At 39.4% G+C, this 19,378-nt stretch overlaps 1 protein-coding gene across 1 annotated transcript in view; it reads left to right on the forward strand.

Annotated features, from left to right (window-relative positions):
- The window catches only part of SYTL5 (synaptotagmin like 5), an 89,185-nt gene that overhangs the window by 23,175 nt on the left and 46,632 nt on the right, over window positions 1-19,378 (forward strand). Inside the window, exons 2-4 of the mRNA XM_051811682.1 lie at window positions 3,817-3,919; window positions 5,491-5,998; window positions 16,301-16,516. Coding sequence (XP_051667642.1) covers window positions 5,880-5,998; window positions 16,301-16,516 — 335 coding nt within the window. The 5' untranslated portion in view covers window positions 3,817-3,919; window positions 5,491-5,879. The remainder of the gene's footprint in view (window positions 1-3,816; window positions 3,920-5,490; window positions 5,999-16,300; window positions 16,517-19,378) is intronic.

Below are 19,378 nucleotides of genomic sequence, written 5' to 3' on the forward strand. Positions count from 1 at the left end.
ATGCTTACGTGAAAACAGGAGGAGAGACCAAGTTGGCCATTACAGTCTCCAGCATGGTAAGCTTTACAATTTTGCATTTTTGTCTTTACTATTTTAGTAGACTTAATGTGGGCAGCCCTTTCCTTCCTTCCTCCATCATTGGCTTTCATACAGCAGTGGGCCTCAGAAAAAAGAAAAATAGCTGTGGATATGGACCACATTCTGGTGATTGCCTACTGGTGCCATCTTAGTTTCAAATTTTAGTTCAGACTCCAATATGAACTAACTCAGGATACACAGGATTTGTGTGTTTTAAGCAGCACTCATATGAAACATGCCTCTATTCATTTGAGTGTCAAAGCTGGTTGTGTTGGATTTAGATTCAGCATGCTGTGATATATAGTGCCAGCACTGAGCTGGGAGGTGAGAACTGTGGCTACCTGCACATGTGGAAGAAACAGCAGTGCCATCAATCCTGCTCCTGTGGAGTTTCCAGCTAGGCTGTTGTGCCTCATGCAGTTTTGGTCTGAGCAGCGGTTGGTGCCTCTTCAAGAGACAATGTATCTTGGCTTCTTATGTGGCAAAAAGTCGATTACAGCCACCCCACCATGCTACTGCTGATAGGAATTTCTTTATCAGTATGGAAATACTGTTTATGCCTGTCCCAAATACACCAAAGCTGGTAAATATGTGTGCTGCAAACAACATTGTTGGCAAAGAATTTCCCACCGGTAGCAATAGGTGAAGTCTCTGTCACTCAAGCATCAGGAAGCTTTGGGAAACCAAACAGGTGTTCAGGCTAGAGGCCCTGAAACAGCAGCTCAGCCAGAGGCCTCAGAGATAACGCTAGAGGAAACAATGCTGTGGTTCCTGTATCACTGCAGTCAGTGCTTGTGGAAAATGTTGCCTCTGTTGCTGTGTCACTAAATTGTTCCATGTGCTGGCTTCTGGCTAAGTAAACACAATGGTTCAGCAGTGGGAGTAATGTCTTGCGTCAGGCAATTTGATAATAACACCATTGAAGAAAAGAGGATAGTTCCTTTCCCTTCATCTTGCTTCCTTTCACCTTTGTCTCTTGAGAGCAGGATGTCTCTCCTCCTTCCCAAGAAGATGCGGGGGGAGAGGGAGAGACGAAGGGAAAGCGTTTTGGAATGCAGATGCCTGTTGACTTGCTGGGCTTAAGAGGATGCAGCATTAACATCAGAGGTCACTGTACCTGCAGTAACTACAAAAGTGGCCAATTGCAGTGGCTTGACAGCGCTTCCTGTAGCTCTTAACTCATGAAGATTCAGTTTCAGGGTGTTGTATTTCTAATTGTCACAAGCAGCTGTGACATGGCATGTTCTTCCCTTACTGTAATGCTTTTTCCCCTTTTTCTTTTTTCTTTTTTTGTTTGGTTGTTTCATTTGTTGTTTATTAAACAAGCCTTAAGTAACACTTTTGTCTTGGGAGGGTGAGGAAATGCTCTCTGGATAGACATGGTACCCACGTGTAGTGGATGCAGGGATATTGCAGGATAAACTGCACCTTATTATTCATTTGCATCCAAATTTACTCTCATATGCTAATAAGTGTCTGTTATTTCTAATGTATTTTCCACAACAGTAGCTTCAGAGGGAAAAAGTCAATTCTAAAAATACCTTTCCACAGGGTTAAGAGAAGTGGGAAAAGCATGGGAAATAGTCCCAGTGAGCAATTCTTCTACCCTTTCCATGAGGCAAGGGAAAACAACCCCATCCTGTAGAACTTCTCTTATATACATCCTTGGGATTGTGTCACAATGGAGGAGAAATGAATGAAGTGACTCCTTCCTCTGAAAGTCTGATATCAGATCATTGCTTTACTCTGACTTAAGAAATCAGTGATCTATCTATATACTGAACATAGATTAGAACAAAGCCCGTTCTTTTAGGGGCTATTTTTCCATGTATCCTAATTTGCTTTTCAGTGCTTCTCAAATGCTCTGTTGTGTGAACTCGAAAACAACCACATATCCTAAGGAGCCCCAGGGCTGCTTAATAAAACATCACAAGTCTGTTAAAAGGGGCATTGTCACTTTCTAAAAGCTGGCTGGATTATTTTTTAAACCCTATGCTGATTCTTGATTCAACTCTTGTCAGCTAATTTATTCTGGACCATTTAGAAAGAGCAAAAGCAGTTAATGAAAGGAGAAGAGCAAATTTTCCTATTAGGTCTTAATGTGAGGTACAGTCTTGATCTCTAATTATGTGTTGTCTGAAGCAGCGAAGTCTTAAGTGGTAGCTTGTCAAAAACAGTATCTCACTACTTATTAGTCTCCTTTCCCATAGAGCAAGAGTTCCTGCTGGTTGTGCTATCATTGTTCTCTTTGTTTAACCACTACGTGTGTAGCAGAAATGCTCGCCACTTATCACAAAAGGTAGGGGAGCCAAACCAGATGGTCTCCTGCTGAGAGGGGGGGGATGTTTTTGGTACGTCTTGTACCAGCACGTGCCACAGTAACAGTGGTGTCCTTAGGGTTTCATCACAGAATTTGTCTAATTAGGCAGGAGTGCTGTAGGATGCTAGATCTGTTTCATGTAGGGTAAAGATATCTGCACTATCTTCAGTCCTTGAAGTTAACCTTGCAAGAGTAACATTATCTGAGAATATGGAAAAGCCTGGTTTATGTAAAGTTAACTGCTACCAGTACTTCAACTGACTTGGGGTAGAGAACATCAGCTAGGTCAGGAGTGTGACATGTTTAGAAGGAAGACACAGCAAGTAGCAGCTTCTCTTGAGCTACTTGCTAAAGCCTCAACAGCTAGGTAGTGTCTGGTTAGGAAATCTTATTTTTTGAGTAGCAATTTCATAGTGCAGAAGAAAATCTGGAAAATGAAGTGGGTCTGAACCTTAATGTCAATTAGCTGGTAGGTACAGGTTTGTTGGACAGCTGGCAGACAGAAAAACTGAGTTGTTCCAGCATCAGGTCTGTTACTGCAGCCCTGAACACAAAAGCTGTGTTGCTGATGTGCTTGAGGTGCTGGAGACTGTTTCCACCAAAGCAATAAGGGAAATTGGAGGATGCTGCTTTTTAAGGTTGTCATTGGTGGGTTTTATGTCTTGCTAATACTGAGATCATTAAACAGGCTGCCATCCTGTCTCTTTAGGAGAATATTTCTGCTAATTGACAATGTATTTTTACCTACATAGAACATGTAGGCAGGTAAAATTATATTTTTTGACAGTTGTCAAATTGCTCTGCTAGGTGATAAAGACAGTTAAAAACCACAAGAGTTTTGTCATAGATGGAACTGAAGGATCTATTCCCAGGAATGTTCAGTAAAAAATAGAAAGAAAGCCACAAAACCTGCTGTGAATGGAATAAAACTTCAGTTGATTTTAGTTGTCCTATAAGAATAGAATCTGCTACAAACATCTTTCTGTTAGTGCTTTTAACATGAATGTAATTTGGGACTCTCTGTCCATTTGGTAAATTTTATAATGCTCTGCATTATTCTCTATATTGTAAACTCTTACATAGTTTCTGTTGTCATTACAAGACTGTAGTGATTTCTATTCAAGATTCACATAGTTCACCATCCAGTTGACAGCATGAGATACCATTCTGGTATCTCATGTGATTCTGCTCTGCTGTTTCTAAGCCAATCTCAGCTGGCATTTAGAGCAGTGTTAACCTGGAGATCAGTTGTAATGTCAGGTTGTGCTTGTGGGCAGTAAGAATAATTCTTCCCTTCTCTCCTCTGTTAAATTCTTCTTGTGTTCTTCCACTCTCCATGCCTTCAGACCTCTTACCACCACCTTTAGTGCTGCCTTCTAAATCTATCCTCTTCCCTACCTATTCCTGAGTGCAGCCAGGGGTAGCTGTGCCTGTGGATCTGTGGCTCTGAAGAATCTCCATTCATGTGGAATTTAGATCCTACCTCCTTTCTACCTGCAAGTGCTACCTCTGCTGGCAATGGTGTGTGTCCTGTGATTTAGGATTTCTTCACAGTAAGAAACTCAATGGAACAATCTTTCAGCTGCTTTACATCTGGCACAGGAATGTGTAGCACTCACTGAAATTTTAAGTCCCTCTTATCAGATAGTTTATGATCTCATCAGCCTAAGCATTACCAGTGCTTAATTCTGCTCTGGGGTCTGTATATTTGACCCTGTGCTCCATGTGCAAATGAAATAACTGGATTCCCAATTATGGCATGGTGTGTTAGTAATTTTGGGTTTCATATGTGCCCCTCTTGTATTGAGAGAAAAATCTTCCAGGACTTCTAAGGATCAACGATGTTAAGGGAATATTTGTGGATTTTTATATTCTGGTAGGAGCACTAACCTCTTTAGAGTTAAAGGAAAAAAGCTCAGAAAATATGTCCACATGTCAAGTTAACTTTATGAAGTGGTTTTTCTCTTCCCTACATTCCCAGTGCCAGAATATATCTCACGAGGTTGAGTGTTCTTGGTAGCCTGCTTGTTGTACCACTGCACTGTTCTTCTGCAAGAACATTAGTTGCCTGCAGCACATCATCAAGGCAATGATGGTGGGGTCAGAGACCATTTTTAACACTTTCGTTGTCCTAAAGTTCTAATTGTTTTGCTCAGTCTTTCCCCTTTACCTCTTAGCTTTCCATTTTCAATAAAAAAATGGAACTTTTTTCCCAGTTAAAAATAATAAATACCTTTCAGAATAATGGTGTGTGTCACCTGCCCTTGCAAGGAAAATTGATGAACAGATATTCAGAGCACCTTGACCAGCCAAGCAAATAGCTTATTCTCTGACTGCAGAACTTAGCTCTATGAGTTTTATGCCAATGCCCTGTCTTCCCTAGTTTGCTGGTGTTGGGATCTAAATGGGTTGAGAGTGCTGTTTTTACAAGGCATTTTTCTAGGCAATTCAAGAAAGAACTTGACCTTCTTGAGAGTGAGAGAGTGCAATTCACATGTTGGATTTTTTCTTTTTCTTAAAAGTAACTTGACCTTATGGTATGAATAAAACCACCTTTTTCAGGAATTTGAGAACAAACATAATGGTCCAGTGTTGTGGAGTTTTTTTTCTTATTAAAATAAACCCAGAGAATAAAAGTAAATTTTTCCTTTTGTGTTTTAGTTACTTAGCTTTTGTATGTTTAACATAGCAATCTAACCAGGAGTAGCTGTCTGTGGTTTGTTTGTTTCCCAGTTTTCAGTAATAGTAAACTCATAATTGGCAATTCTGACTTGTATTTCTGCCTTGCATTGTCTTGTTGTGCAATAACTTATGTATTGATCTTCTGTCCCATTTTCTTACCTGATTAGAATGACACTGATAATTGGATCTGTGTTGCAGAAAGAGTGAGATTTTTTTGCTATTTTCTTGGGGGGGTGAGAGGGGAAAGAAAATGCTTTTATGTGAGTTGAGTATAAGCAGTTACTGAATAACCTGATAGTCCGAAAGCCATTCTTTGGTGACTTCCAAACCATTACTAGATTAAGCCTTTCTCAAATCCGATTCTGATGGTAATTTCAAAATCACCCAGACATATTTGTTTTGACTTTCAGGTAGTTTGAAATAACTATACCCAGCTGTTTCATGGTTCCAAACTACAATTATTCAGGAAGTTGATTCTGCAGCTGCTCATGAATGCAGTCTGAAGGCCTGCAGTGTGCCGGTGAGCATCGGACAGGACCCGAGGGCATCCAGCAACCAGGAAAATGACTGGCTTCCTCAAGGAACAAACAAAAGAGAAACCTTTATTTCTTGTGTAGCTGGAAGGCAAAGCAATACAATCTTGCCACCCAGTTAATTTAAAGAAGCATTTTTCAAAATACCTCTTGACTGTGTGGATCTTGCAACTCTGACACAAACGTGCCTTTGGACTTGTGGAAATAAATCATTGGAAGAACGGATTGGGCAAAGTGGTTGTTGAAGGAGTGACTGTTGGAGAACCATGACGAAGCACCTGGAGATCATCAATTTGTCATTTTTGTTGGAACATGAAAGGGAAACAATACTGGGAGTACTGAAGAGAGATGAATATTTGAAAAAAGTTGAAGATAAAAGAATAAGGTAACTCTTTTTGTCATTGCTTTTAAAAATATGGTCAGTAGATACTTTTGTTGTACCCAGTGAAGGTTTTCTTGATGCCTCAGGAGAAGGATGAGTGTTGGGAGGAGACACAGTTAATTAGAAGTCCAAGTAAAGTGTGCTAAAAAGAATATTTCTTGCTAGTGTGGCTCTCTGTAAACCAAAATGATGTCCAACACTTCAAAGCAAAAGTGTAAGAAAGATAACCAGTGTAAAATACGCAGTAGTGGTTTATAAATTACAGATTCTGTAGATTTAGTTTGCTGAATTTCCCCTGTGACTGGAAGGCTTTAGTAAGCTCTTGAACTTTCCTCCTATGAGAGGTGCTGTACATGTGTGCCTTCTGAGATGAGGAAGTTTGGAAGGTGTTAGAGGGAGAGAAAGTTGGCATCTGCCTCTTCAGGACTGCATAAAACCTGGGGAAAATGTGAGATGATGACCTTTTTTTATTGTTGTAGTACTTAGAGAATAGGGAGGAGGAGGGGCGTTTGATTCTTCAAATGGCTTCGATTTACTAATAAATAAATAAAACTGGTAATCTCGGGTGGGGATCTCAAAAGTAGAGCTCAAAAGCTGGGAGAAGTAGAATCTTGGGGTATTAACAGAGTCTGTGAGTTCTTTTCTGAGGAGAAAAAAATCATAGTTCAGAGAACCATGTGTGGAGACAGGCTGAGATTCAGCTATTTTAGCTGATTCAAATTGAGTTAATTCAGCTAAGTGTCAATTCTGTGAAAGTTCCTCTGCTTTTCCAGGATGTTCTTGCTGCTTCCTCTCACTTTTCCACACTACCCTTTTAAACTTTTATGCAGTGCTTGTTCTTAGAATTAGGCTTAGTGTGGATGGATGCTGTTGGCGAGGCTGCTGAGTGTAATGGATGACAAAGGGAAGATTTCCAGCCTTTGCTGGTTTCTTGCCATGTATTCCAATCCAGACCTCATTGTTTTTCCCTTTGATTTTCTAAAAAGCATTTTAGACACAATGCATTGCACAGATGTACGTTCAGCACCTGCTGAGGCTTCTATTGTGTAAAACTATTACTTGGAAATCTATGCAGAGTTAACCACTGTGTTTGGAAGTTTTTCTCTGTCAAGAGAACCAAGTCTAAGTGCAATGCCCCTGTTGGTGTGCAGCCCATTTGCCTGGGGTAACATAGTGGCTTCTCTGGGTGGGCTAAAACTGATTTCTTCTGCTGCTGTCAGATTGGAAGGAAAAGTGTTTCTTTGTGGTGGTGTGGGCAAATTAATCATTTTATCTACTTAATGATTTGTCAGATGAAGAAGAAAACAGATGGAGCACTGTTTGTTCTAGGCATTGTTCTCTATTTAGTAATAAGATAAAAATTTCAAATTAAGTATTTCAGTTTTCTAAGGTGGTGACCTCGGACATGTGTGATGAGCCACTGGTCATCTGTCAAAGGCATCAGTATGAAGTGCATCAGATCACTGGCTTCCTAAAGCCCCAGAAAGCTTTCTTTTCTACTACTGTCATTTTCCAGTCTCAAGTGAAAAGTTGAAACTCCTGAGGTTTTGTGGGGTTTTTTTTGTTTTGTTTTTTGGGTTTTTTGGGGGGTTTTTTGTGTTTTGTTTTATTTGCTTAGTTTGGGGATTTTTATTGCTGTTGTTTTGTTTTGCTTTAATATGATGTCTTAAACCCTCAAACTTTATGGGGTTTTTTTGATACTGCTGGAAGTCACTCTGCCAAACATACTGAGTCTGAAAACCCAAGGCATCTTTGGAAGATACAGTTCAGTAAAGCCACAGGTGGTATTGGCTTATCAGTGTTTTGGTACAAATGGAAAGAACACCCCAAGAAAATGCTGAAAACTGAGTTAATCTGAAATGTGCTAATTAGGATAACTAATGATGCAATGTGATGCTTATGTATATTTCTAGCACCTGTAAATGAACCAATTGGCTTCAGATTCATTGTCACTAGACTGTATTGTGCCTGATAACAGTGGAACGTAGTCTATAAAGGACTTCCAAAATGTAAAAACTATAAAGAATTGGATGGCTATCTGCTTCCTAGGAGACTTATTAATTTTTCTTTCTCAATACAGCTTGGCAAGGATATCTAATTGTGCCTTTTAACTATACTTCAGAGGAACATTTGTTGTCTTTGGAATTCCATTTGGCACAATCTGTTATATATTTTATTGAAGTACTTTGCAAAAGAGCAAAGTGTTTATTTTTTCAAGGCATTTTTCACTCTTGAAAGATGTTTACTTGCATATTGTACTGAAGAATTTTTATTTGTCTGCTCCATTCTTTCTGAATCCATCTTGATAATTATTTCTTTCCATTCCTGTTAGTCTTCAAAAGCCACTGTAACTTGAGAGAACCTTGCTATTCAACATGAAAGCAATGATAAATGTAGGAGGATGTCCTAATAATTAAATTGCTAAGGGTTATTTTCACTATCACTGCTCATACTTGTGTTCTGGAGTGCAGGTGGCTGTTCTTGTATTTTTATTTGATGTGCAAGTATTTTACCCACATGTGAGAAAAACACAGAAGGCAGCAATTTCCTTTTCTGGGGTCTAGTTTTGATAATACAAATAATCTATCTCTAATGAAGATTAATTTTCTTAACTCTGTTTGCATCTTGCATGACTAGAAGTTTTCTTTGAATATTGATTTAAAACTTTTAGTAGATTATTGTGCAAATCACCTACAGTGTTCTAAACATTATGATGCTTTTGATATTAGTTAAATTATCATCATGATTTTTTTCAAATGCTAAGATTATTTGACTAAAATCATTAAACACAGCTACAACAGCTAAAAATAGAGAACTTGACCACACTGTAAAAAAGTTTCTTTTAACATGTGAGTCAAGACATGCTGAACTGAATGTGTTAAACTGAAACTTGTATCTTTGTCCTTATCTCCCCATCCTTTTACTGTGTTGAAACGGTTTTGTTCTTTTAAGACCTTTTTTATGAAAACAAATATCCCATTTAATGTGTAGTGTGACAGGTGGTGAAGTCAATATGAAATGGAAAGGATGTATCTGTGGAAAGGGGGGTGCACCATGGAATAGGTGTGTTTCATTGAACTGCTGGTGCTTTGTTTCTGTTCCAACAGCAACCCCACTGCCTCCTCCCCAGCTGTGGTGGTACACAGGGAACTGGGTCTGATGGTCATGGCATTTTGAATTTAGAGCTATTTGACATCTTCACATCAATATTATTCTGCTACCACAGAGTGCCACATGTGGCACACTGCTAGTGTGCATTGCTTTCTTACCTGAACTGTTTTAAAATACAAAGGTTCTTTTCATTCTTTATGGAGCAAAGCTATGAATGCCATCCTTTTGGGGGTGGGGGGTGTAAAAGTGTAATAATTGCTGCACTGAGAAAACAAAGAAGGAACATGCAAATTTCTTCCAAGGAAAAGCCTTTAATGGGTTATTATTGAATCATTTTGGTTGCCAGAAGAATTGCACCAGCTACAGATCTATATTGACAAGCAAAGTTAGCAGCCTTGTCTTTTTCATTTAACCAAAATGGCACCTCCTTATCAGTCCAAAGAGATCCATGGAAGCAATTTAGAGTATTAACTTCAGTGTAATGCAGAAAAAACTGCTAGCATGGACACCACCATGTGGTAGCTACAGCCAAGTACTTTAGAGGGGGGGAGGGAAAGAAGTTTGAGGAATGGGAATGGGTATTGACATCTGCTGACTGTACGTTTGGATCTGTTTATAAGCACAAAATGGTTGCAAGCTAGCATATATAGCATAGTGCATGGTCTGTGTTTTTGTAAAACTGTCTATAAATATTCGAAGGAGAGAGCCCCTGTGTTAAAGCATATTCTCGTCTGTACCCCTATGGGAAGTAACAAAGTTGCTGCCTGGGGGCTCAGTCATTTGGAAAGTGAATTTAACGGTTTAGCACATTGTTATTCTTTGAAGTAAAGAGTTCTCCATCAAAAGTAGTTACTATTGCCAGTTACTCTAAGGGTTACCTTGCTTGTTTTGGTGTCCTGTGTTCTCTGAGAATGACGATCCTCCATTGCTGAAAGAATTTCTGATGGTGACTAATTCTCATATTCTGAGTACAATTTTTTTTTGTCAGACTAGTAAGAAATCAACAAGCAATTTGGTTTTGTTTTTGTTTTTTTTTTTTTAATCTTAGTAACCATTTTTATTTGAGAATATGAGAGAGTTACGCAGAAAATTGTTCATCTGTGAAAGTTTATCATTATGGTATCCAGTATCATTTCAGTTCCTATGCCTCACTTTCCTTTTGTTCACTGGGCTCTGCATTCACTATGTCAGATCTCTCTTTCTTCGTAAATTCACTTTTACCTTTTTCCTGTTTCCTTGCCTTGTCATCCATATGGCTCCACACTTCAGTACTCTTAACACAGTTAATAATTTTTATCAACCTTTTATCATGCAGACATGTTACATAAGCAAAATGGGAAATTCTGTGCTTATTAAATAATAATCAAAAAAATACTTCAGGTACTCAAGCAGATTTTACAATGCAAGGAGACCTCAATGGAAACTGATAATAGCCCAGTTCCTTTTGTGAATTGTCAGTGGTATTTACTGTTACTTTGAACATACTGTGCCAGACAGTGGAGGGAGTCTGGTTGAATTTGTAGAAGGTACTGAGGATCAGTCTGGGGAGGAAACTTCCTTTCTTCCTCATGCTCCAGACGTATGTTGGTGCCACTTCCTGCACAGAAAAATTCTCTAGTATCTCAGTTAACAACTGTACAGCTTCAGAAGAAGGATGTGTCTATTCATCTGTGAAGAAGCAGTTTAATATATTTAATTTCTTTAATTGTAGTTGGTTGAGGATGGGGAGGGTTGCCTTTTTTTTTTTTTTTTTTTTTCTGGTAGTTTAATTTTTTACGACTCTTTGGACTCTGGAAATTTAGAATGGCAAAATAAAATTAGGTATACTTGGATTTTGCTCTTCTACATTTTAAGAGGGAAAAGGTTTTTGAAATGGGAAGAAGGAACATCCAGGAGAAATTTCAAAATCAAACTGAGGAATTATGTATGCCATTAAATTTTACAGTAATTTTGGGTTTTTTTAAAGGGAGAGGAGATAAGGTAGAAAAAGAAATCAAAATAAAAAGTTTTCTGAAATCCTACTAGAATGGAAAAATCCCAGACAAATCAGTCAGTTTGGTATAAAAAAAATTACCTGACTCAAAGCAAGTGGATCATGCTTACAGAGTTAATTTGGCACTGCTTGGACAATGAGTGTCTTGCCTCTTGCAGCAGTATGTTTGTTCTACTTTTCTGTATTTGGGGAATAAATATGCTCTAGGGTAAAGCATACTATTAAGAAAAAATGGATCTGTTAAGGTTTCTCAATGGGAATATTTCATCTCTGGAGGCTACATTTGTGAGGGATCAAGTGCCTTTGGCTGCTTTGTAATTTTTAGCATCAGTAGGGAAGAATCAGACTCCTTTAGGGACTCTTGTCTGCCTCTGGCAGGTGGGGGGTAACTGTGCTAAGAGTTATGACTGCTGCTCCTCTGGGTGGGTTTTGTAGAATTGCAGTCCTTGCAGATTTTTTTTTTTCCCCTCATCATTTTGAGACCTCAGATTTCCATATTTATTTGTTATATGGACTTAATTTAGGATCAGAGTAATTTTTCAAATTCAGTGTTGGCTAAGATTTGGGGATTGGATTGTTTGGTTGGTTGGTTGTTTTTTTTGCTTTGATTTGTTTTCTGCTTTAACATTTTAGATGGGCCTCTTAGGCCACATTTGGAAAGGTTCAGAATTAAGTTGTTCAGTATTGCCTGAAATACTGGTTACGACAGAACTCCAATTCACTTAATATATTTTCTCTGACAGTAGAGTTTAGAGTACAGTTATTAGACAGTTTAGAGGAATGGCTACTTATTCTGTTATACTTGACAAAACAAATTTCTTTTTAATAGCCATCTTTTATCAAACAGCTGTTGTGATAGATGGTTTAGAAACTTCAGTGTAGGATAGGATTCTTTTTTTTTTCCAGCATCTTATTAAATTGGCTTCTACTGAGTTTTATTTTCCCCTTTATATTACTAGAAGACTGATAAAGATTAATTCTTGTTTAATACTGAAGGTTAAAAATATCTAACTGCATGTTTAAATATATGCCTTTGATATTACAGAGAGCTCAAATGTTAGAATGGCAAAAGGAAATTGGGTGTTTGTAATACAGTTGGTTCCTGCCTTGGGAGATAAACATAGCTGTTAAGTCAGTGAAGCTACAGGCTGCACTTGTTATCCCTTTTCAATACTGTGTAACTAGTGCAGCTCAGCTCTGGTGGTTTAGAGGCTGTTATGATAATGGATTTTTTCAGATGACTCACCCACTTTCTCCTACTCTTCCAGGCCCTGAAGACAGTTCATTCTTTATTTTCTTAAGATTTGAGCATATTTGTTACAGTCAATCAGTAGTTCAGTTCAACAAGTAATATAGGGAATCTCAAATGAAAGTTCATATCCAGTGTATCTGTCCATACACTATTTATTTGCTTTTTGATTTTTTTAATTTTATTTGATTAAGGGAGTGGAGAAGCTGTGGGTTGATTTATTGTCTCTCGATTTCCTGGAACTCATCAAAGGCAGTTTTTATTCAAAAATAAGAAAACAAACACTTCTCAGAATTCATGCTGTTGACAGATCAGCTGTCACCTGACAAGAATTTTAGATTGTCTGTTGCATATAAGAAGTGGGAAATCTGTTGCAGTCACCTCTACTGGATAGTAGGAATGACGCCTTTTTAATGTCAAAAGAATACTGATAGGTTTTTTAACATGTTGATCTCTAAGCAACCATTTAAAAAAAAAATGTTCTGATTATTGGTTTGGGCTGATAGAGATTTCGTAATTTTAAACTGGAATTATTTAAACTACAGATTTTGTGACCAATAATACTTCTAGCAAAACACAAAAATTTGCAGGGAGGAGGGAGAAGACTGTAATGGAAGGAGGTCAGTGAAGGTTTAGTTTCACCATTAGGCACCTGGATGAAGTCCATAGGACACAGTGATAATTGCAAAAAAAAGATGGCAGCACACTGCCTGTGAAGTTCCTGAAATGCAAGAGGTCACTATTGATCTAAAGCTTTTAAGTAAAAATAAGCCACTGGAAATAAATCTGTTATGAAAAAAAAAAGAGCCTTTGCTACTGCTTAATATTTTAACCCTTTTGAGATTTGAGGATAAACAATATTCATCTTTTGAGTTGCCCTGACACTTGGGCAAATATCAGTTTCTCATTCTGCATGCAGATGTTCAGGTCTCAAAGGAAACTGGAACTGAATTGGATGTGCCCCTTTGGTTCTGTGGCATGTGATTCACCAAATCTTAACAAACATAAATAAAAGGTGAAAATTCAGTTGTCTCTGTTGAACACAGGTTGGCATCTGTACTGTCTAAAAAGTCACAATTTAGACAGGAGACCATGAAAAAGATGAGGTAGAGAATGACCAATGATCAAGTAAAGAATTGGTGGTCCAGGTTTGCAATCAAATTAATTGGGGTGAGGTGAACAGGAGGAAAAGGTAAGCAAGAAAATGGAGGCCAGAGGAAGGTTAGGAATGGAACAGAGGGCCTAGAGACAAAACATGTGGAAAAGGCCAAGGTGCACAATACCTTTTTTACCTTTATCTCTCAGTCCAGAAGAAGCAGATGAATTGACTTTTGCTGTTGGAAGGTAAACTTGTTTAGAAGTCAGATTGAGGGGGAGGGTGGCAAAGGCAGTGAACATCTCCCTTCCCTGTGCACGATGGCAACATGCAGCACAGTGGGCAGTGTCTGTAGTGTAAGGCACCTTTTAATTAGCATTTAGAGCTGGCTGATTGACAGAAGGAAATGGACGTGTGCCTACAACCAAATCTATCTCTACAGGAAGTAGGGAGATGTAAGATGCAATCGATAAACTGCGAGAACAGTTAACAAAGTACCAAGAAAGCTCATGAAACCTGGATTTTGAAGGCTATGGCGTAAGAGAAAGGCTGTTTGGATTGGATGTGAGACAAAGGCCTAAAGCAGAATGAAGCAATCACTTTTGGATAGAGGTCAGCAGAGGAAATCACTTGACAAGATTTGCAGTTTGCTGCCTGGAGGGATTGGACATGCCCTTTTTCAAAAGCTGCCAGAGGCTGAACATCCACAGGTCAGGTGGCTTCAGAGCAGCTGTTGTTCAGGGGATCCCAGTGGGAAGGAAAATGCAAGCCAACTGTTAGCAAGGCTATGTATCCACAAAACCTAATTCTGTTAGAGCTGATTCTCTGGTAGCCCAAGCAATGTTCCTGGCCTCCTCTACTGGGCTGCGGCCTGTAATCTTTTGTTGGTTTTATCTTCCATGTGTTTTTCTTCTGACATCCTTTCTGTTGACCTTTAGGTGAAGCTGGTAGCAGGGTTTTTTTAAACCCCCCTTAAAGCATCCACGTGTATGCAGAGATTGTGATTTCAGTGAGCTGGAGTGCTGTGTGACTGAGGGACTTTGGAAGCTCCTGGTTGATGGTGGGCATGAAAGAAAGTGGAGTGATGGGGATGCAGCAATACCCAGACACCTAAAACTGACAGAATGTATCAGCTGCTGAGCTGGGACTCTGGAGAGGAGAATGGAGCAGCTTAAGATAGAAGGGATTAGGGGGTGGGAGTTGCAGGAAGAAGTCAGGGAAGAGCCTGGAGAGAGCAGGGAACCTGCTTGTTTATTGAACAGGTTGAGATGGATGGGAGGACAAGGAGCCTGGTGCTTGAGTGGATGGAGCTTCAGCTGAGAAGTGTTGAGAGAACACAACAGTTTTGGCCACACACTGGCCTCAGCTACATTAGCAGTTGAGGTTAGAGATTGTCCCCTCTAGTCAGCAATTGTGAGACCCCATCTGGAATACAATTTACAGTTTGGGGCTCCCCAGAGCAGGAGGGGCATTGACATACTGGAGCATGTCCAACAGAGGGCCATCAAGATGATTTGGGGCTGGGGCATGGTGAGGAGAGCTAAAAGGAACTGGATTTGCTTGGCCTTCAGAACAGTAGGCAAAGGAGAGATGTGATTGCTGTCATAAAGTCCTTAATGCGATGGTATAGAAAAAATGGAGCCAGACTCTTTTCAGAGGTACACAGGGAAAGGGGAAGAGGTAACGGGAACAAGATGAAATGTTGGAGACTCTGGTTAGATATTAGGAAGGATTTCTTTTATTATTATTTAAGACAAAACAAAACAGAATTAGATTATGGAACAGGTGCCCAGAGGCACTGCAGACTCTACTCAGAGTTGCTCTGTTACTCAAGATTTAGTTGGACAAAGCATTGATCAATCCAGTCTGGTTGTCTCTGCTTTGGCTTGTGAGTTTAGACTACCTGACTTCCGATATTCCCTTCCAACCTAGATGTTTCTGTGCTCAGAGTGGGAGGGGAAAGAGCTAGAAACTGTGGCATGGGAGGGAAAACTCTGGAGCTGAGGTCAGAAATTAAGGTTCAAATAGCTATCATTGAGAGGTTTATGTTATGGTGGGGTCCTGTTTAAGTCCCTGTTTTGGGAAAATAACCATCCAAAACTGCCTCTCTAATTATCTTTCCCTCCTCTTTCTCTTTAAATTCCTTTTTTTGCTGTTGGGAATGTAGTAGTTATATCTCACAGCTATTTTCTTTTTGAAGACACAACTCATACACAATTGAAATTTCACCCTTCAAAATTAGGTCTTAAATGCAAATGTTTTTATTCTGTGGTCAGTGGCAGAACTAGTAAGATCTGCAAGTTACATTATTTAAACAAACAGTCTCTTTTTTTTTTTATTTCAATCGTTGCATTACAACATAACATTACTACCTATTTAGATATTTTGGTTTGTGTTTTTTTTAAGGCTTTGAATACCTGGTGCAGAATTGCATATGCATTCCTAACTAACTTTACACTGGCACTAGCATTACTTTACACTGCACACTACTTACGGGAAAGATTTTCTTCTTCTGTGGATGCACTGGATGGTCCCAATTCTGAGCTGCTGTCAAGTTGGGCTGAGTATGACTTGAGTTATTGAGAAGGGCAAGCAAATATGGTTTACCAGTTGTCCAGAACTACTCAGCTCTCTGCGGTTACTTATACTGATCTACCACAAGATTTTCCTCTTGACTACATGTCTGAGAGCTGGAGGACAGATTTATTCTCCTTTGTCATATATGTGTCAGAAATACAGAAAATATACTTACTCATGTCTTGTATTTTTAGCATAAAGTGTTTGTCTGTTAAAAGGTTCTTACAGATCATTGAGTTGAATCTCCAAATTTAAAAGGTTTTATTTTCTTACTTCTAGGAAATTGAAAAATGAGCTTCTGGAAGTGAGAAGGAAAGGCGGAAACCGTCACTGTCAGCAGGACAACAGCAAGGTCTGTGTTCGCTGTCAGAAAGGCCTGGGCTTAATCTTTGACAGAGGAGACCTGTGCCAAACCTGCAAGCTTCGAGTCTGCAGCAATTGCCGTGTCGTGGGAGCTGACGGGCAGTGGAAGTGCTCGGTGTGTGCCAAGATTGCGTAAGTTGTGCAGCTTTCATAAACACCTTTGGAGATTAAAGCCCTGTAAGTAATTTTGTGCTGCTGTTACTGTTGTACATCCCCTTAGCACAAAAGCATATGTGCAGTGAATACACGAGGGAAGAGGTTTATCTGGTGGTTGTATTTGCTGCACTGCCTAGTACTCTCTTTTTTCCCAGTTACATGATGGTTTCACCTGGCTTGTTTTCCAAAGAAAGCTGCCAGTATCACAGATTCTAGGCTCTTAGTGAGAGTACTCTGAAAATGACAGAAAATCAGTTATGAAGACATAAGTGTAAGCATCAAGTAATTCAAAATTAACAAAACAGAGTTAAGAACAAGTGAGGTCTGTGTGTTCTGACTGATGGGGTAGGCTGCACTGTAAGGAAAGAGATGTAAAAATTGTGAGTCCAAGCATTTCAGTCCATGTTTCTGTCCTTGGGGTTTTTTTCTGTCTTTATAGTAACTGAACATCTAAGTGTGGAAAAAGAGGGTTATATTTATATTGTCTCTATTAGTGGACATGCTAAACTAAATTGTTCTATGATAGGAGGGAAAACAAAAGGGATCCCTCATTTCTCACAGTTGGAATACTGAACATGGGGAATGAAGAAGGAAGATAGTCAGCATTGTAGATGGACATCAGTGACAAATGGTGTCCCTATGGGGTCTGTACTGGGACCAGTGTTATTTAATATCTTCATTAATGACATAGATGAAGGGATCAATTGCAGTCTCAGCAAATTTGCAGATGACACCAAGCTGAGTGGTGCAGTTGACACACCCAAAACTCAAGATTCCATCCAGAGGGACCTGGACAAGCTTGAGAAATGGGCCCATGGGAATCTCGTGTGGTTTAAAAAGACCAAATGCAAGCTGCTGCAGCTGGGTTGGGGCTATCCTTGGTGTCAACACAGGCTGGGGGATGAACAAATGTAGAGCAGCCCTGCTGAGAAGAATTTAGAGGTGCTGTTGGATGAAAGGCTGGATTTGAGCCAGCAATGTGTGCTGGCAGCCCAGAAAGTCAATCATATCCTGCGTTGCATCAAAAGCAGCGTGGGCAGCAGCTCGAGGGAGATGCTGCTGCTCCCTCTGCTCTGCTCTGGTGAGACCCCACCTGCAGAACTGCATCCAGCTCTGGGGTCTCCAGCACAGGAAGGACATTGACCTGTTGGAGTGAGTCCAGAGAGGTGGAGCACCTCTCCTGTGAGGAAAGGCTGGGAGAATTGGAATTGTTCAGCCTGGAAAAGAGAAGGCTTTGGGGTGACCTGATTGTGGCCTTCCAGTACCTGAAAGGAAATGACAGGAAAGACAGAGAGAAACTTTTTACAAAAGCATGTAGTGACAGGACAAGGGAGAATGGATTCAAACTAAAAAAGAGTAGGTTTGCACTAGATATTGGGAGGAAGTGCTTTCCTGTGAGGTTGGTGAAACAATGGAATGGATTGCCCAGAGACGTTATGGAAGTCCCATCTCTGTGAATGTTCAATGCCAGATTGGATGGGGCTTTGAGCAGCCTGGTCTAGTGAAAGGGGTTCTGCCTGTAGGCAAGAGGGGTTGGAACTGAATGATCTTTAAGGTCCCTTCCAACCCCAACCATTCTATGATTCTACGAAGGTAACAGATCACAGTGTTGAAAAGCAGAAAATCAGTATTCTAACACAGGATATCAAGTACATATACAAAAAGAAATGTTATATGTTCAAAGATATTTACTTGGTGTATTCTTGGAAGAATAATTCACTTGATTAGTGTGGTAATATGGGATTTTGTGGCTTTACTCGGTAAGATAACCGTGAAGGAAAGGAGATAGATGTTGGGCAACAAAATTCAGTTATGTACCCTGTTGTAAGAACTCGTTGGTATAAGAAAGAGATGTCATAAAATAATAATGTTAAAAGGGGAAAGAATTAGAGGGATAAATTTGTTGGTTTTTTTATAGACCATCAAACTAATGAGATCAGAAAGGTAAGGTTTTTTTGTAAATTGTTCAGGGACTAAAGGCAAATTGCTAGTTATGTCAGACTTTGGGTACCTAAACAGCTAGTGAAAATTTAATACAGTGGGGCATGGAGTTTAGGGTTTGTGCATTCTAACTTTAGCTTTAACAGGTTGCATCTATTTTTAACTAGATGCCTTAACTTTCTCTACATCCAGTGGGGCACATCCAAAGGACAGTATCTCACCTCTTAAGATGAAATATGTTCAAGTATTTGATTTGTGAAATGATTTTAAACTGGCAGGAGCCTGGCTGAGCTCCTTGTAATTTGCTTCAATCAGTTTCTGAGATGATATTAACGTTGTGCCTTTCAGAAATGATGGGGTGCAGGTGAGATGACAGAGGAGAACAGTAAACATAATACTAATCTTTAAAAATGAAGAAAAGAAGAACAAGGGATGTTGACCCTGTCATACTACCTTTAATTTCTCTGAATAAACTGAAACCAATGATTGCTGTGTTGTTCAAAAGCTGAGAGATGACAGGAAGATGAGTGAGAGTTGGCTCAAGAACAAAGAATGTCAAAACCAATTTAATTTCCACCTTTGATAGGGTGACAGAGGAGGATCTGTTGACATCTTATAATTTGACTTGAGTTAACCTTTTGACAGTTTTTCTTGTGTCATTCGAATAAGATGACAAATCAGGGGAGCCATGCCCTGGAATAAATTCTGCCAGTGTGATTGCAGACCCCTCTGGAAAATTATAAACCTCTGTTCTCAGAGTAGTTATGGACATTTGACTGTCAAAAAGCCCCAAGAAGACAAAGGAAAAAAAAAAAGACTCCTAAACAAATAAATTAAAACAAAAAAGCCACACGTACAAAAAAAAACACCTTCAAAAAAAACCCCAGTGGGATAGAG

Source organism: Manacus candei, unplaced genomic scaffold, assembly GCF_025592945.1.
Source record: "Manacus candei isolate 608988 ecotype Guabito, Panama unplaced genomic scaffold, ASM2559294v1 h1tg000083l, whole genome shotgun sequence".
NCBI lineage: Eukaryota > Metazoa > Chordata > Aves > Passeriformes > Pipridae > Manacus > Manacus candei.